Source organism: Colius striatus, chromosome 2, assembly GCF_028858725.1.
Source record: "Colius striatus isolate bColStr4 chromosome 2, bColStr4.1.hap1, whole genome shotgun sequence".
In the NCBI taxonomy this organism is placed as follows: Eukaryota; Metazoa; Chordata; class Aves; order Coliiformes; family Coliidae; genus Colius; species Colius striatus.
The window spans coordinates 115,315,850-115,341,576 of record NC_084760.1 but is presented as its reverse complement, the minus strand read 5'-3'; the positions used below and the strand labels follow the sequence as shown (position 1 = coordinate 115,341,576).

General features: G+C 41.2%; 2 protein-coding genes across 3 annotated transcripts in view; one reads left to right on the top strand and one right to left on the bottom strand.

Moving 5' to 3' along the window:
- The window catches only part of MACROD2 (mono-ADP ribosylhydrolase 2), an 858,454-nt gene that overhangs the window by 91,143 nt on the left and 741,584 nt on the right, over positions 1-25,727 (top strand). The window lies entirely within an intron of this gene.
- FLRT3 (fibronectin leucine rich transmembrane protein 3) lies at positions 6,428-21,848 on the bottom strand. The gene is made up of 3 exons (XM_061989224.1): positions 21,689-21,848; positions 13,415-14,165; positions 6,428-12,299 (listed from the first exon to the last, which is right to left on the bottom strand). Exon 3 carries the CDS (start codon positions 12,252-12,254, stop codon positions 10,305-10,307), a length of 1,950 nt encoding a protein of 649 aa, XP_061845208.1. The 5' UTR covers positions 12,255-12,299; positions 13,415-14,165; positions 21,689-21,848; the 3' UTR covers positions 6,428-10,304.

Here is a 25,727-nt window from a genome sequence, read left to right as displayed (position 1 = left end):
AACGCTGGCGGTTTTTCATGTGGTTGTTCCCCTGTGGACTCACAACTCTGCTATCCTCTTAGGAAGAGAGATGCTTCAAGTTGTCATGTGGTGCCTTGGGAAAGATGATCAGGTTGCTCTTTAGATGTCCTGCACCTGAACGGGTGATGTGCCGTAAATGCATACTGTTTACTCATATTAGATCACTGGGATGCATAGTGTCCTAAAATAACCTTGGTGCTCCTCTAAATCTCTCTGTTAATTGACCTAAAGGAAAAAAAAAACCCAACAAAAAGAACCCAAAAAATCCTAAGTCTTATAGGAGTACTCTTACCTATCTTGGCAGTGTCTGAAAATCGTTGAAGAGCTGAGGACCGCTCCGTGCCTTCTTGTTCTCACTGCCATTGAGAATGTGGTCCTTTAATATAACAGTATAACCTGCTCAGCCAAATGGTAAATGTCATGGATATATCTTCATGTTTGTTTGAGGTTTTTTCTGTGTGAGGTGAAGCAAACTTCAGTAATCCCTCATCTGATCATGAAGAATAAATTTGATGCTGCTTTTGGGCATACTTATTCCATATCCTCATTCTTTCCTGTTCTCAGGACATAAGTGACACTAATTTGCACTCGCACGGTTCCTCTGTCTTGATTACCGAGCAGACTGGAGGATGGGAAGATTAGTGATGACATTTTGAAAGACCAAATGCTTGCCAGTGTCTTTAAAATTCTCCACTTTTGTTTCTTTTTGTGATCGAGCCCCAGGATGAGACATCAGAGGCAGTTTCCTACAAATGCAAAACCAGTAGAAAATGTGATCCTTGACTTGTTGGTCAGAGGAAAACTCATCCTGATTTCTGTTTCTTGGAAAGGAAGTATTAAGTGTGGTTGTCCATTGACCAGACCTAGTGCAGGTAACAGCAGCTGCTGAAACTTCCTGGGCTAGGGAAAATTTCTTTTCCCTTTCCATGTTGGCATTTTAGCAGGTGGTGAGACGTGAACAAATGCCTTGGCAGGTCTCCAGCACACATTGATGCCTAGCGTGGTTATTTCCCTGTCTTCAGGAATGCCACTTCATTCCAGGGAAGGCTCAGCTTCATCTGGTGACAGTGGTGGAGCTGAGCATACTCAGACACTGAGCTGCTTCTGTTTTAAGACATTTCCCTATTTATTGTTTTTAATCACTAATTTATGGCAGTGCTGGAGAGATTTCTATGAATGACTCAGAGAGGCTACACATTCACAGATTGACTTACAAACCTTAAAAAGGGGGTCAGTGACGTGAGGATTTGACCTAATATCTTGCTAGAACAAGTGAGCAAAACAGAATAAGAAATATTTTTAAGAGCTGTATTTGTTTTGCTTCTCTTGAAAATCTTTGGCTACTGAAATCTTTGCTTCAGCCAGTTGCTACAGAGTTTTGCATAATCCAAACCAGGCTTTTGTTAATACTTCACTAGTATCCTTTCAACCTACTGAATGCATTTTAATTGATTTGGAGGGATTATACTGAAGGATAAAGTTAGTCTTTATTAGCAGGAGGAGAACAACAATAGGTTAATTATTTTTTTCATTTCTAACAAAACATCACCATTTCATGTGGCAGTGAGTACTTTCAGTACTGTAAGGTATTCCATGGAGGTAAAATAAAATGCCTGTCAAAAATGTGCTGATTACAGCAGCTTGCCCAGGACTAAACTCATTGTAATAAAGCCTCCTAGACCAGAATGGGGTGCCATTCACTCCTGAGGTTTTTTTGTAGCGTGTAAACCTAAAGCCAACAGCTGTCAGGTGGCAAATAGCTGAAGAGCCGTGTGGTGAGGCACCGCCGAGCCGAGCTGCGGGGCTCCTGTCCTTTGGAGGAGACGTCAGCCGGGCCCTGGCAACGGTGGCTGGAGCCCGGAGGAGCTGAAAGTGCAGGATTAGAAGAGCTTACATCCTTTGACTTTGTACCGGATCACTGGATTGAAATCACTTTGATGGGTGCTTTCTGAGGATTTTGCAGGGTTGGTTGTTTTTTGATTTGTTTGGGGTTTTTTTAAGTCTTTAGAACTATACACTGGGTTTCTTGCCTTCTAGTTTTGCAGCAACAACACTGGTATAGAGTTTAAAGTGGATATTAAGACAATCAAGGCTATACTGCTCTTCTCAGCAGGATGCTCCTTCATGGGATGCAGAATTTCACCTTTAAATCAATATCAAGGAAAGAGACTCCTTTCCCCTCTGTTCCCAATGCCACGCAGTTGCTTTGGGAACAAGGTGCATTTCTTGCATGAGCAGCTCCATAGGTCCTTTTGTCAATAAAGCTGGGTTTGTGAAAGTTGGGGTTTTTTTCTTCTTATCTTTTAATTCTATCAGTAAAACAAGGTGTATTGTAGGACACCTTGTCCTTTAATTAGCATCTTAATGTAATGTCTGCTCTTTGTTTCCTTCTCCTATCTTTAATACCTTAAAAACTAAATTGACAAACCACTTTTTGCGCTCTTAATATCTAATGACTCAAATGATACAAATGTTTAAAAAGTCAGTTGCTAACACAAGGAAATAGGAAGATGTCAGTGAACCGTGCTGCACAAACTTCCATTTACCTCTGTTTTGAAAAATATCAGGGAGTGAGGCCTTAATTCACAAGTGCTCATGATATAGCTAGTGTTGGGCCAAAGCTTTAAAATGTATTTTACAGGTAAAACTAGGCATTGCATCAAATCATCCATGCTTGAAAGTTACGTCATTTGTTCTTTGGGTTTTCTTTTCCAAAGCATAGCATAGGTTAGTAATAGATTTCTGAGTTTGGGGCAAATATGTTTTGACAAAACCAGTCCCTCTTACTTTTGGTTGGGTGCATTTGGTTCCTCAATGGCTCTGTCTGCACCCAAAGAACTTCGTACCTTGGGTCCCCAGGCCAGCAGTGGAGAAAGACATGAGCCCTTACTGACACAGCTATGATAAACCTCATAGTTATTTAGGGCATAATTCATCTTTTAGTAGTAGGAATGTTATTTTGTGCTGTTTCATTTCTCCCTGATAATTCTCTTTAATTGGCTTTGTTTATTTGGACTCCTGAGTGTTGAGCAGCTTCTTAGGAATATACTGCTTTTCTTTTTCTCCTTCCCTAACATCATACATGTGTAAGCTCAAGTAATAGCGGGGATTTCCAGGGTAAATATTTTGTGATGTGCCTACCTTGGCAAGCTCTTTAAGGAGGTTTTAACGCTATTCCACCATGTATCAACAAGTACAATTAGCAATGAAGAGGTTTTAATGTACAAATCAGACACATTTACTGAACAAACTCTCTCAATGAGCTTTATTTTAAAAACGAGTAGAAAGAGCAACTTAGAGGTCGTTCTAGTCCTAGTGCTCAGCCTTCTTGAACCTTTCAAGTACTGCCAAAAATTTTTCTGTTCTCAAAAGCAGCAAGATCCATAACTCAAGAGCTGAGGGGTCTGAGACAGTCGTAATTGAGCTTTTTATATCCTACATACAGTTCCATTGCTGCCTTTTCTCTGTCTAAGGAAATTGCATGGGGTCAGCAATTTCACTTCCCCACCAGTATTCTCCTGGACCTGACTTTTCACATTTGGCTTCTAAGTGCAGAGTTTTAGCCACCAAAACACTGTCCAAGATCTGAGAATGCTGTGGGGTTTTTTTTTCCTTAATTTTTATTTTGGTATGATGTATGTCATTTCCATATCAGGGAGAAATGAAAAGGTTTTTAGTGAATGAAGTAGGTAACATGCCGTTAAGGAGTTCTTAGAGTAAAATAATTGCTTTAAAGACAAGAGGCACAGAGGTTATGCATTATCAGCTAATGCCCTAAAATTATGTTTACTTGCTGGCTTAGCACTTTCCCTGGATATGGCTTTCTGTCTGTTAATGAGCTCATATTCCTTATGGGCAATAAAGTATTCTGTCAGGCTTCAAAAATAAGCGTCTTCAACGTTTCTTGTGAAGATGTTTGAAACCAAGTAAACAAACAAAAAACCCCACAGACTCTGTAGTTGTTCACATTCTTACATTGTTGTTCAAGGAGCATAGAAAATGAAAATAGACCTGAAGTGCAATGCAAATAACTTTTGTTTCTGATTAATGTAGCTTAAATAGGGGATGAACATATTGTACATGCAATGAAAAAAATCTGTAGAGTTTGTTCAGGCTTGTGTTTTGCATTTACTTCTGGAGTAAGAGTTTTAATGTGACTTCTTAAACCCTCTGCTTTGTCAGAACATCAGCATTCCTGGGTTTGCCTTTAAAAAAAATGTATTCACTATTTGATCCATGGGAAAAAAAAACCAACACAAGTTTAAGGAAGACAGATTAACTCCACTTTGCACATATGCACTGGTGGCCCAAGATGATGTGAAATGCAAGGATACTTTCTCTTATTCTCTATTTAAGCTGCTACTGCTTGTTCTAGTAATTTAGGAAACAATGTTAATGTAGTAGGCTCAGTGTTGGACTTAAATTTGACTTGACCTGCTGTGTGGTAGCCAGCCTGAAAGATATCTGGTTCTGTTCCATAACTATGCAGATACAGCTGCTCATGTGCATCTCGAAATTGCAAAGTCCCAGATTTTTAATATAATCTTACAGTGGTGAAAACACATCTCATTACTCCAGTGCAACTCTTGCAAGAAAAGCAACACTTCAAGTTAAATCCTGGAAAGTGTTATTATGGGAGAGAAAAGTTTGCTGGGAGCTCTTTTACCCCACTAGCACACGCTGTAAATCTGTGTTGATGTGGTCACTTAGAATTGCCAACCAGTTCACTTTTGTATCCAATGAAAACTGAAAGATTTGGAGGGACATAATTTATTCCTCTTAATTTAAAACAAACAAACAAAACCACTCCACAAACAGAAAGCCCAATAACAATAACTCCCCAAAGTAAATCAAACCAGTCCCCAGCCCCCTAAAAACATGTTTTCAGATAGAGAGCCAGTTGCCTAGCTGGCATTATCAAGGACTAAGACCACTGGAGGAAATAGAGCGATAGATAAATCAGATGTGCATTTCTGATCTAAATAATTCTTCAAATATTGGTACCAAATGAAAAAGAGGTAAATTACACATCATATGTGCATAATTCCATCCTTTTGTAAATGACGTTCCCATGGTTAATTAGAGATTATTGTGCAGTCATAGTCCCCTGGTTTTGAACAATTAAATCTTCCATGGCTGCATCTATAGATAGATGTTCCTTAAGCTCAGCAAGGGGACGGGAGCGTGCTGTAGCACTTGGCTATGGGCTGCTCCCTTTTTTTGATTACTTAAGAGGGCTGTTCAGGACAGGGTATCAGCCTATATGAATACTATCAACCAGCTTGAACAAGTCAGATTATTTAATTAGCCCTATTAAGACCCTTCTATTTTTATAACTTATTTATGAGTGCTCTTGCTAAGCTTAGAAGGTCCAGCTTCAGATTTCAAAAAGGGGTTTCAACTCATGTAGTTCTTAAGTGGCTTTACATCGTGACTCCATAACATTTTCATCCTCAGGAAACACGGGTTCTGAACAGCCCCTGAAGTCAGGTAATGCACTTCTGCAACCCTGGAGTGCAGCTTTCAGGTGTAGGACACTTGTGTCCCTGCACAAAAGGCCATTTGTGCAGTTTCCAGAATGTGCATTGTGTGCCTTTGCCTTAGACCACCGATAATCTAGAGCACGGTTCTTTCTTTTAACACACATTTTGGTGGAGTGTTTTCTTATCCACCCAGGGCAGGAATCTTCCCCAGCCATCATTTAAAGAGTACCATAAAACGAGCGTGTCTTGCTTATTGCCAGTGCTAGTAAAAAGGCAGGTGTTGTCTGTTTTGAGCTCGACGTTCTGTCACTGTTTTAGAGAGATCCATGTATTTTGTGCGGCTTCTATCTAGAATCATTTAGAGGAGCTGGAATTAGTTGACAAAATAACGATCAAAATTAAATCAAAACATGGATGTTTACCAAGAGAAAAAGCAACTGAAAGCATCTGCATCCAGCGTCTGATACTTGTGTATCAAATGTTTATGTTTGAATTCAGCCCGTGGGCATTTCCCTTCCAGCTAACAACTCTGGGCTAGTTTGGAAGAAGAAACTCCCCGCTTAGGGAGTAACTTTTTGCTTTGTAAAAGAAGTCACGGGTGGTAAGTGGTGGCTTGTGGCTTGAAGCTTTTGTTGTTACATCAGTAAAGATGCAGTTATTTAAAGATCAGTCCCAAGGTGATGCTGAAACGATGTATGGAAGGTGTTTTTGAAAGCAGAGGGTGTCTGTGTGAATTATGGCTCCGTCTAAAACTATCCCAAATGTGGTTTGGAAAAATCCAGGCAAATGGCATTTGCCAGCTCACATCCAACTTTAGCTGCTGGTGAATATGCAAAATTGCATCCTCTTACTTAGCAGAGAAGTCTATATACGTGCTTTAGTGCGTTATGTCATCAGTAAATTATTTTAATAGCAAATAAGGCTTTATTACTTTTGCTCTTGCTTTATTGCATTTGCTGCTCTACATTCAATATGTACAGCATTGGCACAATATAGCTTGCATGCTAGCTAGTGCATTAGCAGAAGAAATGTGTTCCAAGACCGTAATACTTTGAATTTGGTACTCTTAAAGCCAGGAGAAAAAAAAAAAACAAACCAAACAAAACAAACAAAACCCCAAAACTCAACAGTGTTGCATTTCAGGCTTTTGTACAAAGCTAGGAAATAATAGTTTATAAATGAAGAAAAAGTAGTTCTGGAAAGTACTGAGAAGAGACAAAATTAGTATGGTTTCCAAAGTACTAGTGGTTTTTTTTTGGAGTCAGCTTTCAGTTTAAAACAGAACTGTGAGCAATTCAGGATAGCAATGTAAATAAATTTTTAAATGGGATGCTAATAAAGAATGTAAAAGGTACTTGGCACAGTATTTTAATCTGGAGGATGCTGATTAAATTAACTCTGCACATCAGTTTAGGCAACGCTGAAAAAAAAATCCCTCCTTGCAACACAATTAAATATTGAACAATACACTGAAATAATGCAGAACCCGAAAATTATTTGAGATAAACTTAACGTGGATTAATGTTATTTTGATAAATGTGTTGAGTAAACTGCTCAATGTAGTAATCCGATTTGCCTATGTGTATAACTGTCTAATAGAATGGATTTATGCGTGGTGCTAAGAGAGCATTGCATGCTGTAACTGCAGCGCTGTGATAAGTAGAAGAGGCTTGAAGAGCCAGGCACGACATGGAGCAGAATAGAAATTTGTATAAATATACCAAGGAAAAAAACCCAACAGTTTAGTTTGAAATCAATCTTTCACTTGCCAAATCAATCTTAGTATTATACACGATGCGTAAAAGTTGCTGTAGAACCTAAGGGAAGGCCTTCTACGTGTGGATGTGCCTTTTTTTTCACTGACATCAGCTGTGGTAGGAGGGTACCAGCTCTCCCTGCAAATGTGGCCTGGTTCTCTGCTGAGGACACAATCACCTGTCCAGGTTTTCATGCTCTTTCTGGTAAAGCTGAACAAGGAAGTTGCTTTGGATTTGGATACAACTGCCTCTCAGTACATAAATTTCACCTGAATTGTCCTCATACTTAAGATTCCTATGGAATTATCTCCCCAAATAGCAACTTTTTAATAGCCCACATGGCCTGTGTGTGGCATCACCCACACATCACACGGTATGTACCAGTACCAGGCTACCTGCAGCTGAGGTGCCTCAGAAGTGGTATAGAAGAGTACTCATTGCATGTTATTTTACTCTTTTCACAACACAAATTCTGACTCAGCTAGAATCACAGAATGGTAGGGGCTGGAAGGGACCTCTAGAGATCATCTAGTCCAACTCCCCTGCTAAAGCAGGTGCACCTAGATCAGGTCACAACTAGGAAAGAGGTTTTCATGTAAGCAGCTTGAAAATCCAGGAAACCCCATTTAATTTTGTTTTAGTGGTCTATTAGTGACTCAGCTATTAAATGTATCTCTGATCTGAGGGGTCTCTATACGCTAGCTGAGATGAAAACCAGCTTTTTCTTCTCCATCTGCGCTGTTTTTTCTTTCACTCTTGCAGCCCAGGATGCCTTTTTGCACAAGAACATAACAAAGCTCCACACTGCCTAGTCTTGCTTTCCTCCCCCTTCCCTAGATTTGTTACCTAATGGGAAAATAGTCCTTTTTAGTGCATTACACTGAGCTGAGCACATAGTTGTTTAGCATAACATGCTCTTTTCTGTTACTTTTGGCACTGTGGATCCAGTCAATGCTCCATGTGAAGCAGAGGATGTGATTTCTGTAATGTTGGTAGGGAAGCACAGTGCTGCTCCTCCATCTGGGACTCCTCCACTGCTCAGCAACTGTGGGAGGCATTTTGAAGGTGAAGTTGAGAGAACAGTACCATGGCACAGGGGTTTTGGAGAGCAACTTCCTTGGGCACATCTAGAAAATGAGGATGACAAGAGCCGCACATTACTTGAAGTTTCGGCTCTGTGCAGTTGTTTGCAGGCTGACTGCTGAAACCATTAATTGCAGTGTTTGTCGTTTTTTCTTGTCATCTTCCATTCTTTACCACTCTTAATGGACAGCCCGAGCACCTCTTAAAATTCTCATAATGAATTGCGCTTGCTTACATTTCTTCTTGCCTGAGACACAGTCCACAATAGTCAATATTTTTATTTGCCGTTTCTGTTGCAAATAATGGTGTCTCAGAGGGTTGCAACTCCATGCCTTCCTTCCCTTTCATTGTTTACACTTCAAAGTTGTGAAAACTTGTTTTCCAACTACTTAATAATAAAGAAACCCTGCAACTGTGATACTGTCAAGTTGAATGAAGGAACAGGTGAAGCTCGTGACCTGCGAAGTAGTAGCTTCTGAGCGAGCATCCTCTCAGTGCACTGCAGAGGTGCAGCATTGCTTTGAAATAACTTTGCAACTTTATTCATCAACAAAACAAATATTTTTCATAGTTAAAGTTACATACGAAAAAAGTGGGTATTTTATTTTTTTTTTCTCCTTTTCTTTTTTCTTTAAGTTTTTAAAAGCTTGATACATGTAGCGTTGGATCAAGGCACACACAAGACTGGCCAAAGGGCGTACAATGCACTTTGGTTTTTAGTTGAAGAAACAAATGATTATGGCAACAGAGAGTGGCTTGGGGTTTAAACATGAAATAGCTCATAGTTGAGCAGGAAGGCAGAAAGAAACATGTTAACCTTACAGATTTCTCAAGGAATTTCTGGAAAACTGTGGCAGTAATGGGCAGTATTCCTGACTGTAATGGCAGTATAACCTGTTTTGAGTATATGCTTTGAAATAGCTGTGTTCCCCAATTGGCTGCTTACCTTCCTGGCTAAAGTTTTGGAGACCTTGCTTATTATATTGCTTCTGTTCGTTTTCTCCTGCTCCTTCTTCTTGTGAAACTGCACTCTCATCTTTTGTTCTTTCAAAGCAGTTTCTAAGTGTTGCCTCTGTCCTCCTGCCCTTGCCTACCAAATGCCTGTGACCATCCATCGTTTTCTCTGTAATATGGAGACCACTGGCTTTGATAACCAGAAATCTATCCCTAAACCATACCTACCCCCTCTAAGCCTAGAGCTTTTTTTTGCTTCAATTCCTTGTTAGGAATTTGATTATGCTTTCTTCCAGGGATCAGTTGTTTGGCTTTTTTACTCATTAAAAGCCTCAGTCTCATGTATGTCATCGATTGGGTTGGTTTTTTTTAAGTTGGATTTCACCATTGTTGAATGGATATATCCAGACAGCTGATATTGCCCATTACTACACGGATTGTTGTTTATTGAATATCGTTGTGGTTTTACAGATTTAATAGACCCAACAAGGAAAGTTCTGCGAGTTTTTGCAACCACTTCTTGGATCTTCCTGATTTGCCAGGTTCAACATTATTTTATTGATACCAAAGTGAAAAATGGCCTGTGCTTACACTTACAAGGATCTCAGATGAATGTTCTGACTGCTCAACACGGCAAGAAAATTCACTTTCACAGTCAACAAGTCATCTTACTCAGTAGAACACAAAAGTTAAATGGTCTGAAACTTCAATATTAGCAAGGAAAATACAGTACAAATTACTAAAAAATACTAAAATATAGAATTGTGGTCAGGTATCCCCGCTACATTAATCGCAGCAGTAGCCTGAAATTTGAAACTTTTAATAAAAAGTTCTTAAATATAAATTATATGGCAAATGTACAGTACATTGCTTTGTCAGTCTCTTAATCCAGTGTTTTGCAGTAGAACAGCAACTGTTAAGTCAGTCTCTTCTCGTTTTCTTTAAAAAACAAAACCAAACCAAAAAAAACAACAAAACCCAATCCAGTCTTTCATGTCCTTCAGTATCATGAGTGTGAATGATCTGAATCTGGAATACCACTGTCTCTGTAGCTCCTGTTACTACTGCTTTCACTGTGGCTGTTCTTGTACAGATTCATGCCGTTAGGTGGGAAAATGGTGTGTATTACAAATTCCTCCTTGGACACTTGGTCGTTGGTTATTGGTATCATCTGGAAAGAAGTCTCCCTGATTTCTAGGATGGAGTTATCCTTCTTGGTTCCCGCTTCGGCATAGTCGTCTTTTCTCCGGTGTCCCTTGCTGTAGGTGCAGTTCCGGGAGAAGAGGGACCCGTTTCTGTGGACGTACCAGCAGACCAGGGCCAGCAGCACTATGGCCACCAACGCCACCGCGCCGCCGATGATGGCGGCCAAGGGCAAGCTGGAGTTTTTGTAAGGTTCTTTCTCCTGCTCCCGATTGAGGGTGGTGGTAGGGTTGTACATCTTAAGAGGTGCCGTCTCAGTCTCGATGCATTCAGGCGTTTCGTCGGAGAGATAGATGTTGCTGGTTTCCATGGGAACCATGCACACACGGTACGGCGATTCTGGTTCGAGAGCCGTGAGCAAATAGTCGTTTCTGTCGCCCGTAACTATCGTTTCAGTTATAGATCCAAAGGCAGGGCTGTGACCCATCTTGAGCCAGCTCAGTCTCAAAGCAGTCATTGGTAGTGCAACTTTCCACGAGATGTGAATAGTCTCCGTGCTTACGGATTTCACGAAGATCGTAATGATTTTGCGTACCGGGCTTGCTGTGGTCCTGTAGTTTTTATTTAGGTTGGGAGACTTGATGTCCGGTTGTTTGGTGACAGAAACCGGCCAGTGTCCCTGGGCCGGGTATAACGTGTTTGGTACCGCGGTAGTGATTTGGATGGTGCTTATCGTGCCGTCGTCGTTACAATCAAATAGTTCGGCGTTGAGGTCTTTGATAGCCATTCCACGTACTTTTTCCGGTGCCTGACACATCAGTCCACGTACGTTAACTTTTAAAGGCAGCGACTGTAACCAGTCACGTACCCATTTCATTTTGCAACCGCAGTGCCAAGGGTTGTTGCGAAGGAAAAGTTGAGTTATGTTGTCCAGATCATCAAAGACACCCTGAGGTAAATTGCTGAGATTGTTATTGGACATATCTAGTCGACACAACTGCCTTAAGTAAGAGAAAGCGTTGGGTGGCACACGGTTGATGTGGTTTTCTTGGAGATAAAGCTTTCTTAGGTTTGTCCCTGGCAAATTTACCGGTGCGGCTGTGAGCGAATTGCGGACCAACGACAGTTCCGTAAGATTGACTAGATTCATGAAGACTTTGTCTCCTAATCCATGGTTATTTAGAAGATTTCCGTCTAAAACAAGCCGTTTTAGATTTGTAAGGTCTTGAAGGGACAGCTCTGAAATCGTGGAAATACGATTATCATCCAAGCGTAGCTCTTCTATCGTTTTAGGCAAACCCCAGGGAATGGTGCTAAGGTGATTTCGAGAAAGAAAAAGAAGCCTGAGATAGATGTTGTCCCGGAAAGCTCCATCCTCGATGCTAACAGCAGAAACAGAATTATCATCCAAATGCAGTTCTTCCAGATAAGGAATTTGTGAAAGCGAATCATAAGTGATGGTCCTTATATTGTTCTCCTGCAAGTGCAGTTCCTTAACGTACTTAGGGAGGTTAGTGGGGAATTCATCTAGGCTGTTGTGGTATAAATATATTCTTTCCACCCTAAGCAAGTTCTTCAGTTCTGAAGGAATCCCAGCATTATTTATTTGATTGTTCTGAAGGAAGAGGGTAGTAGTATCCTCTGGGATTCCTGTAGGAATAGACGTCAAAGCGCGATCATTACAATATATGAAACCCACATCACAGCGACATACTGAAGGGCATGGTTTGGCACTAACAGAGCAAGGTGCCATGTCAAGTAACAGCCCTATTTTAGTCCAAACTAGGAAGATGCTCCAGGTTACACTAATCATGGTCAGGAATGATGAGATTTGTATACAGTTCTGATCTTCAACAATCTAAAAAAACCAAACAAACAAAATTATCCAGATCATCAGTGAAGAAACTGCAATGAAAATTCAACTTCAACATTACAGAACACATCTGAAACACATGTATTAAACCAAACTTCAAGCTCGTAGACACAATGTACTTTCTTTTCCTTACATTGATAATTGTACTACTAATTCTTGTACTCATTCAATTAAGTTACTAGGTTATTCTGCATAGCAGTAGAAAATAATATAATCAGCTCTGTCTGATCTGCGAATTGTTTTGCCTAAGCAGGAAGGCTTCTTTCTAAGGATTCCTCACATTTCACATGCACAGACAATCTTTGCTCGCAGGAAGTACAGAGCTGAAGTCACACCAGAGTTCAAGTAAATCATTCTGTATCTGAAAGATAAGAGGTAATTCCTAAGCCAGCTAACTACCCCAGGAGCCCTTAAGTGAACTGTAAAACCCTTACCAAACCCACAAGTTTAGCGACAGGAGGTTCAAAAAGTCCCACTGGCAATGCATAAAATACAGACAAAACAACAAGGGCCAACTGAGGACTTTTTTCCCCAAGGTTTTCAGAGAGCTTAAGGTCATCTTGTGCATCTTACAAACAGTGCAGCCTACTTGTCCTGTTTTTTGAGATGGAATGTTTGGAGAGGCGAGTGTTACAATTGGTAGGCAGCTGACAACCTGAGGTGGCTGGTAGAGCTATGGCTTTCTAGTTGACTGGATGGAATATTTCATTACATGCTTAATTTCACGTTTAAATATTTGTCCTTCTCAAAAGTCTTCTTGCTAAGCAGTACACTAATAAGAGACTATTTGGCAGGTTTAACCACATTTTCCCATCTTATTAGTTCAAACTGTGCAGGGCAGGATAATATAAATTAACTCTTGAGACTAAAATTGCACCGTGCATTGGTAGTGTGTTTGTACACTGAGCTCAGATAATTAGCATTTTTATAGCTTTTAAGACAACATAATTCAATTACCATTGTAATTAGGGTTGTGAGAACTTCTGCAAGATGACCTATGCATTAAGCAGTGTCACGACCTTTTCTCTTGTGGATTCATATATTAATTGAACTTTATTCTCCGAGGCACAAAAAGGAAAACAAATTAATATTGATCCTACCGTATTTAAAGGTATGAGTAAATTTTGTGCTTGAGGATATCCAGTATAGGAATGTCTTTCTCACGAGTCACTCTTACAGTTTACTCCATGGAGATGGGTTTTTTTGCTCGATGGTGTTTACTCAGGCGCTCCTTCTCGGTGGTGTGTGCTTCCTGGCTCCTGGCACGATACTCAATGAGCATTCCAACCAAGATTTATCATGGTACATAAGCACACCAGGCTGGGGCGTAGAAAAGCTTCAGCTTCCCTCTATTTTTATCCCCATGTAAAGTCTGTGAATGGAAGAGCCTCTTTTGTTTGGTTTAATGCCTTTAGCAGGAATTACCTTCTTTGTAACTCTTACAAACTCTTCTGTGCAGCGTAGTAGTCGGAGGTGGTAACTTCAGCGCCGCGTGATGGAAACTATTCATTATGCTGAGGCTTGAAGGATGGTAGCCTCGTCAGGAGGTCAGCAATGGGGCTGCTTTTTCCTGTCCAGAATTATCCAAGTATAAATTTTGTACAGTAGCTACATCCTCATACATCCATGCCTCTTGGGAAGAACCATTTTCCAACTCTCACTTTTTAACACCTCTTCCAAATTTGTAATGCAGGAAAGAATTCCTCCTGTGCTGCAAGAATGTGAGTTACTCTACCATAGAAAAGGTTAGGCAATTCAGATGGTTTTCTTCATTAAAAAAAAAAGCCACAAGAATATGATTTCTGTCCCAGAAAACTCTCCTTTTAAAGCTTTCCTTGAACTCCTGATTTCCTGTGAAAGAAAAAAAACAAACAAAAAAACCTGGAATTAATAACAACTGGTGGACTCTGCTTTTCAGGTTTCTGTTGCATCCCCTATATAAATCATGTAATGCTTACTGTATACATGACTAGCACATCTCGTTTTCCCAAAATACTGCTCTTTTAGAAAAATAGAGAGCTTTATAGTCTTATGTTACTGCATTCTTGCTGGAGCTATGTTTTCTTTTCTTTTAGTAGCAAATAGACTGAATTGACAGTGAGGAGCAAATTGGTTGTAAATTAGGTTTCCCACCTGATGACAAAAGCTAGTTTTGCCCCCTTGGAGGAGACCTAGACGGTTGCTTGCTTTATCTTCTTAGTAAACAGTGGTAGATGATGTTCCTCTCGGTTTTAAATGTAAAGGGAACTAATTAGCATTCAGTAGTTAATGGATGAAAGAGGAAATGATTTTGCTAGAATACTGTATTTAATACTTCACATTTGCAACATGCTGATTCTAAACTGGGGACTAGCTGGGCATCTGTATCAACTCTTTGACAACAGGGAAGCATGTGGGTCCTGTCCATCAAACCTACTCTATTTGCAGTCTGAACTTTTAAGCTGTTGTATTTGCCACTTTGCACATTGGAATTGGTGGTTTAGATTAGCAATTTATATGTTATTTTCTTATTAAAAAAACCCAAACAACAAACTCAAAACCAGCCATAGCTCTTGCTGTTACCTAAGTCTAACTAATAACTGGTTATGAATGGTATCTTTAACTTGGGCTACTTCATATCACCGTTGCACAAAGTATCCAGCTGAGATACTAAGTCTGTTCCTTGAGGGCATGTAGATAGCACATCTGAAACAGAAGAGGTTAAATCTGAAATGAAACCAAAATCCTTAACGTTTACTTGCTTCTCCCTTTCCTGACTGCACATTGTCCAGAGAATTGAGCATGATCCTCGGAACTGAAACGCTACGAAGAACAGCATGCTGAGTAATGCTTGCTTAGCTGTCTTTCTAAGAGCTTAACTAGAGTAGCTTCTGGTCCTTCCTAAAATATTAGATCTGAACAGAAACAGCCTCTGGTTTAAAACTGTCTTTTGCAATTTGAAGCAGGTCCAACATGAAATAAGAGCAGTAATGCTCCTGTAGCAACAGAAAATATGCAATGATACAAGATTATTGACACAGATACCAATTATGCTGCACTTTTATGGGGAAACATGTTGACCGTTTAGGGAGGGGGAAAAAAACCCAAGTCCCTCGCTTTAGAGGTGGTGTGACTGTCTAGTGAGGGAATGGTAAAGCCTCTTCTCTCATGATGCTGCTTTCGTGCTCATCTGAGCTTTGTTTTTGTACCTTGTTTTCAGCAGTTGTGTAACGAAAACAGTGACTTAAAATGAGAAACCTCCCCCCACTGTGGCATAAGTACTGTAACATATGCTTTATTTAAGGTGAAAACTCAATCTGTAGGGACACGTTTTACAATATATATAAAGGGCATGCATGGTTTTTTTGGTAATTTATGTAATTTGGGTAGATTATGCAATCATCATAAAATGGAACAGAAAGACTCCATGTTCTTGCAGTGTCCAGTTTTCTTGGTCTGTCTTGCTGTAGTATTTGGTGAAGGAAGTTCAGGCTCTATTTAGGGAAGCTTTGAAATAAAGAGCTGCAGGAAAAAACAGTATCTCTTAGGAACTAATGTGAGTTGTGATGGAGGGTATTTTCTGGTAGTATATTGTCAAGTAGGAATATAAATTTCTTAAATAGGCCTTTGAAGGCTATAATAATTTGTAAGTACTTTAACTCTCCCCCTTCCTTTTTTCTTTAGAACTTTAAAAACCACACCACTATTAAGCAGAAGAGAAGCTCTAGTATGCATTCATTACATGTATACATACAAACAAGAGAAAGTACGTTCATTTCTTTTACCTTTCTAGCATATAAACTGTTTCCTCTCTGCTCCATTTGATAGTCATCCCTTCATTTATTGCCGCTATTATAATAGCAGTAATGTGTAGGATTAAAATGAAAGCACTAAAGCTCATTAAGTTCTTGGAATGATTTTTTTTTTACATCCCTTCTCTCAAAATTACATGAAAACAAGAGAGAGAAAAATAAAAGCAGGTTTCTTTGGAGAAGACGACACTGTTTCAAAAATGTGGATTAAGAGCATACCCCCCACTCCCTATTCTAAACTTAGAATAGTTTTCTTCAGGTCTTGATTGTTTGATATCTTGCACTTCCCTTTTATATCTCAAGCCATAGCTGAAAACAATGTTTTTGCATATCAAAGGCTCCAGTGATCTGTCTACAGAGAAGAAGGGAATCCTGCTGCCATGCTCCAACTTTCCCCTTCTTGAGCTGTCTCTAAATATTCCCTGACATCAAGTCATTATAGCTGATCCGGCAGGATGAAAAGAAAAGTGACCCCCACTGGTACAGTCACTGTGTCCAGGTTTCTGCAACATCAAATTGGGAGGCTTCATGGACACATGGTTTTGAAAGAAGCCATTACTTTTGAACAGAGCAGACTTTAGAAAGCTTGTACTAAAATTAATTTTAAAATGCAAAAACGACTCTTTTTTTCTTGGTAACACAAGGAACACTGGGATGATGGAGCAGCAGCTTTCTTTTTTTGCTTATCTTTATTCCAAGCTGAATGTTTTCATGAACTTTGCTGAACTGCCTGGTTAAATTACTTTTCCTGGGACCTTGTGTAAGCAAGTGTATTACTGCAGATAGCGGTAATGCGTGTGCCTCACGCCTGGACTTATCGCCAGGCTACAGCTAAGCAAGGGGAGACACTTTATTTTCAAAGGTTCAAAGTAATTTTTGCACTGGACAAGAAAAAGGTACCAAAAAAGAACATTGTATTTACTAGAAGGCGTGGAGTCCAGCTGCATGCCCTGTCCTGTAGGCAGCCAACGGGGAAAACAAAACCCAACAAAAAGTTTTGGTACATTGGAAAGCTGGGAGGTTTTCAAGAAGAGCTGCCAAAGAGATCTTTTCTTTCCAAGCTGTGGCAAAACTCAAAATCAAGGCCCTTCTTCACTTGAGGTCACACAATGCTTATTTGAATTTCTGATCTACCCCAGTGTTCTCCAGCAGGAACTCTGGAGTGGCTTCTCTCTAACCATCAAAGTGACAGGGGGAAGGGAAACAGCCTGTTTTTAGGTTATAAATGACAAGAGTATCATTTGAAGTTAACATTAGAATATAGCTATTTGATAAGCCTAACAGGTTTCCTTCACCAGTGCACTTACATTCCAGAATTACCTCCGTATTTATTTATAATCTGAAGTTTATCAGAAACATGAAATGCACTTATCTTTAAAAATCCTTCAAGCCTATCTACCGCATATGTTGCCACTTTAGCATACAAAGGTCCTGCTGCCTTTCAAATAGCTTCACCACCTCCTTTTTGTTGGGGGGGGTGGGGGGAAAGTATCACACTGCTAATCTACACTTAAAGCAATGCCCATACTTTGTTTTCTTTAAGTGTATTACTCAGAGTTAGTTGATAGTGACAGCAAAATGCTTTCTAAGCACCCTGTCTAGGAGCTGCAATTTCCACGATCATCATATTTCAGGAAGGTGCCCCAGTCTTTTGTTTGGGGCTAGGCGAGCAGAAGGTCCTCTAGCTGTCTTTCCAAAGGGTAAAGAATGCAGAGGAGTTTGTTAAAGTGAGAGTGAGCCCTTTCAGTCAGCTTCTATCTCTGCTTTGGTGAAACTTGTTGGTTTGGGGTTTTATTTAATTCTGTTGGAGAAGGTTTTACTTGCTTGTAGAAAATTTGCTCCCCCTTTCTTGTGAAGTAGTTGAAAGCAATATGGCTTTTCTCTTCCTAGTTCTAACTCTTGTCTTAAAAGATGCTAATTTGGATGTGATCTTCCCTCAAATGCAAGTGAATTTGACTTAGAAATGGATTCTGAGTAAAAGCTTGACTCCATGCCTAAGATGAGCCAAACCGGTATTTGCTGTAGAGGAAGGATGGAAATGAACTAAGAGTTGATCTCTTCTGAAGTTTACTTTTAAACCTTTCCCTGGTTTTGAAGATGCTAGGTTGAAAAGATCCAGACTATTACACAATTCCTACTCACTCTTGTTTTGACTGCTCCTGCTTCTGCAAAGGTTGGACGTTAAAAAAAGCACTTTGAGGGGGAGTGTTTTGCAATGGCTTTTTGTTTGGTGTTTTAGTGCTCTTTGAGTTTAGCCAATTATGGTTTCTAGGTTTTCTTTTGAGAGCTGCTGCTGAGGTAGCTCGCTGTGCTTAAAATAAAAGAATAGAGAACAAATGCTGCCATTGTTTCAAAGTAAAATCTACTTTTTTCACCTCCTTTTTGACAAGCTTAGGTGGAATTATACTTGATAGAGAGTTTCTGGTATAAAATGTTAGGCGTGTAAAAATATTACTTAAACACTTGATGAAGTTTCAGTACTTTTACTTCTTTCCCTTTTCAAACAGATGTTTGCTCATCTAACTAGATCTGCTCCTCAGAGAATGAGACTTGAAAAACGTGGTGAAATTGGTTGAATTCTTACAGCTCATGAAAGGAAGAGCAGAGCTTCTGATGACATATTTACTGAACACTTTTCAAGATGCCTGCCCTGAGTGGTATTTAGTCCCTTATTAAAAATAAATAGAAGCAATCCCATATTAATTCTTCTGTACATTTCTGAACTTTGAAGTAATTAAGGAAAAAAACTTGTGAAATAACTAGCCATTAGCATCCATCCTTCCTCTATAAGGACACAAAGATGGCCATCTACCAACTGACTCCACTTCCAATAATTGCAATGCAAAGTTTGCAAACTCCAGCAGTTGCTTCTATTAGTCACCACTGCCCTACGTAACATCTTTCAACTTTGAGCTATTGGTTATACAGGAAAAATGAAAAGGGGGGGGGGGGAAAAAAACCCTAACCCAAACAACCCAGAAACACATCTTTATTTTGTTCTTGCTGTAAAATGTATACACTTTGTTTCTGAAGATTAAAGCTTCCTCTGAGTTTCCTACAGTTTTTTGCCCACTGGGGGGTGGTACGAGCTACCAAAACTGTGCTTTTAAGAGCCACAAGTCAGATGGTTTTTGCTGCTGTCCAGTTTTCTCTGCTTTAATTACAACAAAGTCTCCTGTTGAGAAAAACAGAAGTAGTCTCCAAAGAAGAGAATTAAAGAAAATAATAATAATGATAAAAAAATGTCACTCTTTCAGAGAGTTTACAGACTCTCATTCCCCAATGCTGATTGTATGAACTACGGTATTTCTCTGGACTGCCTCCAGTGAAAAAAAAAAAGGTATGAAACGTACAAAAAAAGAGAATTAGCAAGGTAAATATATGCCAAGGGTTGTCACTGTTTCTGGTATTTAGGAGAAGCACGGAAGGCAGCAAAAAAACACAGCTTTCAGAAGTGATTAAATGTGGATAGGAAAATAGAAAAGCTTGATAGCAGCATGAATAGAAGGATTAGAAGAGCCTCAGCGTTTTTTAAGATAATTGGCTTTCCATAAAGCCAGGTATAGCTTTTGTTTATGAAATATTTGAAAACAGATCTTGAACAGGGCTGTATTGTATGGGTTTGGAATAAATTAAAGGAAACTTGAGGGTGGGTTGGTTATTTTTTTGAGGGAGGGAGGGAAGGGCACTGAAACCTCTTAAGTATGACCTAATGTGTGGCATGTATCGACAAGGAAAACACAGCCTGATCTTTCCATTTTATAGCTAATAATTCTTTTTCTTTGTACACTTGAATTGACAAATGCATTTTTCACTCTAATTCAAAGAAATGTTCATTAAGCCGCCATATCCCCAGGCAATAGATGGCGAACATAATTGATGCTTCTATCTTTTTGGGCAGCATATTTTAGGCAAGGAAATTGGGGTCAGGATAATGAATTGGTTTTTTAAAGTCTGAACGTTTGCAGCCTCTTTTCTATATGCAGAAAAAAAAAAGTAGAGGATTTACATAGAAATGCAAAACACAAATCTTTTAAGTGGCAACAAGAAAATGCATTCAGCTGACGTCTCTTTCACAGGAATATCATTTAATTGTAAAGTAATTCTGCATTTTGGTGCGAATCTGGTGTAGAAAACACTCCCCTGGACTGTTAACCGACCAGAATTGATCTCTTGAAGAAGGGAAGAGAGTTGCCTTCAGTCCCAATTAGTAACCCATGGCTAACAGCACTCCACGAATTAGTTAATTACACACACTCGTCTCGTCGCTTTTGCAACACTCCTTGCAACTTTGGCTGCGCCAGGCTTGAGCTCAAACCCCTTTGCGGTCAGAGAGATGAAAATTTAGGCTACCTCAAAGAGAAGGACTGAGCCAGAAAGGCAGCTGTCTGTGCAAGAGCAGAGCTTTTATTTGCCACGGGGCTGATCTTGAAAACTAAGCAGGAACCAACTCCCCCCCCTCCCCGTCTCTCCCCCCTCCTCCAAAAACGAGAAAGCTGTGCTGATGCTGTAAGCCATGGCCGATGGTGGGGAGCAGGAGTGCAGCGTCGAGTGGTGGGAAATGCATGGGGATACTCTGGCTTCTTCCCTGTATCAACTAAGTTGCAGCTCCCACTAATTGTGTTGGAGGGAATTGGTAAAACAAAAGACTGGTAACAGCTAGCACTCGCGAAACGGTTTTCTGGGTGAGAATAACGTACAGAGGAGGTGTGCAAAGGAGTAAGTGGATGTAATATTTATTTGCGAGCCATTTCTAAATGCATTTGCCGTGCTCGTACGAGGGCAGACAATCGCTTAATAAACTGAAAACAGCAGAAAAGTTGATTAAAACTAGGCAAGGACCTTCGGAATGCCAAGGAGGCTTATCGCCCAGCTCTTCTTCCCAAAGCCAGTGGGGCAGTTCTGAGAAAACCTGGGGCCTGTTGCATTCCTTCTTAACATACGTGCAACCATTTTGTCCCCCAGCTCCTCGCCCGCAGACTTTGCGCGTGGGGAGCGGTAGCGCTGCGGGGGGGGTCACACGCTCTCGCCCTTTTAATTATTATTAAAGGTACGCAGCGAAGGGGGAAGCAAACCAGAAGAGAAAAACGGGGTAGGAAGATTTCACATCCCCCCCGACCTCCCTCTCCCGTTCAAACGAGGCGCTGAGGTCCCAGCACCCGCGGGGCGCGGGGAGCCGGCGCGGCTCTGCGGGTCCCTCCGGGCTTCCCTCCGCCCCCGCGGAAGGCGGGTTTGCGCTTTCTCCCGGGGCCGGTGCAACGCTGGCACTGCGTTGCCAGTTTGGGGAGCTGCCGGCGTGCGCCCCGAGTACACAGCGGGGTAGGGGGTGAGCAAAGGCCGGCTGCAGCCGCCACTGTGCCCGCAGGGGTGGCCGCCACCTTCCGCGCCGCCTGCGCGCTCAGCCGCGCAGCCAACGGGAGAGATCCCCGCCGCAGCGCCGTGCCCGCACCCCAGGGTTAGGGGATGCCCAAACTTAAATCTCCGCATCCTCCTTCTCTAGCTCGGCACCACGCATCCCCCGTTCACCCTTTTCCCCGGACCCGCGCAGCTCTCGCGGAATAAAAGCCCTTATCGTGGACTTACCTGCGGGGCGCGGAAAGGGGCGATCCCGGCTACAGCGCGGTAATTCCACGGGTGGCCGGGGCAAGGCGCGGGAGGGCAGGCGGGCAGGCAGGCGCGGGGCCGGGAGCGGTGCGGTGCGGAGCGGAGCGCCGGGCGCTGTGCTGGCGCGGGGCAGGCGCGGAGCCGGGCGCGCGCCCTCAAGTCGCGGCGGCAGCGGCGAGCCGCGGGGGCGGCGCCACACGTCAGCGCGGGGCGGGGCGCGGCGGGGCGGGGGAGGGGCCGGCGGTGAGGGGCGACCCGCGCCCGGGTGGGTGGGATTCGCTTCTTGGTTTATTCGCTGTTCCCCGGCAAGAACGGCGGTGCTGCCGCTGCTGGCTGCGTTGGGAGGAAGGTGGCGCTCCCTCGTCCTTCCAGCGCCGCGAGTTAAAGCCCGAGGACAGGGTTGGTTTCCCCAGTGTGCGTTCCTGAGACCCCCACAGTGTGTTCCCTCCCTGCGGAGTGAGCCCTGCCCGCCGCCTCCCCATGGTTTCAAGCCCAGAGATCGGGCGCGGTTAGAGTTGCACAGCGCTTTTAGAAGAAAAATAGTCGTAAATCCGTGTCGCTTTTCTTAGTCCCAGTAAACCCTGAGCAGCATCACTCCTCACGGCATCGTCCTCCACAGCCCCTCGAGTGAGGCGTCGCAGGCGGCGGCGGCTTCAGGAGGTGCCAGGGTTTTCTCTAGGTGTTAGCACTCAATGCTGCTTAAAACCAGCAGGCAGATAAGAGTTACCTGGTTTTCATGCTCCACCCGGGACGGCGCTGGCTTGAAGATACCTTATCACGCCTGGCGAGACTGAGATTGAGACGCACGGCCTGGCTGGGCCGCACTCACTGGGCATTTTTTGTTGGAAAACAAACTTCCTACTTCACTAACGAAACCAAAAGTTGATGGTTAGTCATAGGATAAGCTAGAAAACATATTCCTGGATGCTACTTCATAAAACCTAGTTTCTCTTCATTCGTAGCTTGCTAACTCATACAAGTAGCCTTAGATTTAGCAGATGCAGTTGCTGTTTCCACTGTTCTACAATATTTTTCTATCAAAATGGGCCTTTCTTTCACAAGGTAGACAGCTGCTGTCCTCTTAAGTATCCTGTTCTCTTCGTTAGCCCTGCATAGGTGATCTTGGCCATCTCCTGCAGTGTTTTGGCTCATGTGCATTTGCCAGCACGAGAAGCAGATGTCTGGGGGAAGACAGGCTCCTGAAATCTATCTCTGCTGATCCCACTTGTCCTGCAGTTGCACTTTTTGCTGTTATCAGAAGACAGCAAGGCCAAGCTCTGTTAAGTTTAAAGCGAGCTTGATTTCTTTAAGGCCTATGGAAACTGCCAGACAGTTGCACTTTCTGTATAAAGTTTAAACACTTAAATTCGCCGTGTTTATCTTTTTGGGCAAAACCAAATATAGACAAACTAGAAAGTGTCAAATCTCATTCCTTCTCAAGAGGAATTTTAATAGATTTTTGAATGCAGCTTGATATATTTGGTATTTAGATGTTTGAAATGTTATATGCATGTTGTATTTATTCAACTACTTCTTTTTAAATAATACTAGGTTGATTTTTCTTGACAACAAGGGAAAGGATAATTTTTTTTGCCCCCTTCTATCACTTCAATTCTAATCTGTCCCTGAGGAGGGTAAAAACTAATAATAAATTGACTTCAGGCTAAGGGACAGTTTTCTGCATTGGTAGTCCTGGCAGTGGTAAGCTGTTCCCTGATCAGCTCAGTATGTACAACTGTATTGCATCTATATCTTAATACACAAGCCTGTATGGATACATACATACAGGTACTATGCAAATAGGTATACCCGGTATTACGGCATGTCTGTGTCTCATCATGTGGGGCAGAACAGTGGGCTGTGGTAATGCAGAAGGCATTTTGAGATGCTATGAATATCCTGTAGATTTTTTGAGAGCTGTGATTCTGATAAGATTATAATAGCATTTTTCAAAAACATCACGTGTTTGGTATTTCTCATGCCTGACTTAGTTGTGTTGCTTAACAGATTCCAACGTTATGTTGCTAAGCCTTAACGTACATCTGTGGGATATCCATAAAAGATATGGTATACATTTGGCTATCTTTCAGTACTAGTCCAAGGCTGGCCCCAGTGCTTGTGTCACCAGCTAGAAATTGCAGTAAATATTCCTGGAGAATTCCAAAGGGCATGTGAGGAATAATTAGATTTTACCAGGTCACAGCTGCTCTACAGTACTGAAAGGTCTTTAATGTGCTGTTGCAAGCAGAGTTTTGACTCTCCTCTCTTTTGTAAATATACTTAAGAGCATAGGTAGCCTTTAAAATACTCTTCACAAAAAAAAAACCCACCACAACTATAGTACATGGAGAGCTTGCCAGCTTTTTACACCTTCTTCTTAAGGTATAGAAATTCCAGGCCTTTTGAATTCCAGGAGAATGGAGGAATTCTGTTAATAACCGATGGACTTATATGTGGGAAACAAAAAAAATGAGTATATAACACAGATGTATCAAACCCTAGGAATATAATGAGATACTTTGATTGAATTTCTAAGTTTAAAGTCTTTTACCTGTATTTTGTTTATAGAATTAATTAATGCTAGTGACACAGAGATTAAAGTTCTTGTCAGACCTACAGGGAAATTGCTTTTGGAAGATGAGGCAATCTTGTTAACACTTAACGAGCTGTGAGAGTTTAAAAGGTGACAGATGGGACATTCAGAGCACTTATCCTGTATATTTTGTTTCAGAGAATTTTAATGCAAGTTTATAATGCATACTTGTAATGTGCTGTTAGGTCATGATGATGATGATTGTTTGTTGTTTGTGGGTTTTTTTTCCTGAGCATCCCGATGATATCATAAAAATCACCTTTCTGGGAACTCCCTCAGCCAAAGGTTGACCTGAACGACTCTTACTGTGACTTGACAGGCATCTTGGCTTTACTTTGTCCTGCTATAAATCAGTCATAAAGGTTTCTGGGCAGGACATTTATGAAATGTTAAGAAACCAAACACATTGACTGGGAAGTGAAATTGAATCTGTGATGATCACTCATCCTCAGTCCAGAAGAGAGGGAGCTGTCTTTAAGCATTGAAGCTGAGCTGTTGCTTGTTAGAGTCTCCCAAGGACAGATATCTTTTAGATAAAGCTGAGTAATAGTTTGATATTCAATGAAATACCCTAAAATGAATGTTAGTGGTTTTTAGCTTTAGGCTTTTATCAGGTTATATTGATTTTTCAAAGCAGGCTGTCCCAAATTCAAGCTATGCATTGGTTGATATGTAGAGATAGGACTATAATGGATCAACTTTTGTATGATACACGTCCTACAAGGTTTTATAATATTGACGGAGCACATTTTCTCAGCAAATACAAATTGCAATTGGTATTAGAGATTAAATCTTTAAATTATTGGAACTATTTCAAAATTAGAATCCCATTTTGGATACATTCCTTCAAAAATAAATGCCTATCAAATTAATCTTTCAGCATTGTATGTGTGCATAGAGCACCTTGTCGCAGTGGATGCAGCAAGCTCTGTATTAAATGCAACAAAAATGAGAGTGTAAGTGTGCAAGATAATTCACAGTAGAGCCAAAATGGTATGAAGAGTCTAAAGTTAAATACTTGTTTAAAATTAGGTGGGCTTAAGAGCTTCTGCTTTTTTTTTTCTTGACAGAGGAATGTTTGAGAGGTAATAGTTGTAATTGTGATTATTCTTTTGTTCTATCTGTAAGGGCCAAGAGATCAGACCACTGCACCTGTGTTTTTGGTCATTCCTCTCCATGCTCTCTCCCTGTTCTTTCCAACTCTCCTAAACAGCCCCAGGGAAAAGCCCTGTCAACTCAGAAACACCGCTGATGCAACCACGTCTCTATTTTTCCTAAGGCAAATAAACAGTTTTGCTTATCAGATCATGTGCTTTTGATAGGAAAATTAAGTAACTTAATAGGGTACTTGAAATTGCAAAGCCTATGAGTAAGGGGTTTTTTCCTCCCTTTAATTTACAGAACATGCAGAAATGGATCAAGACA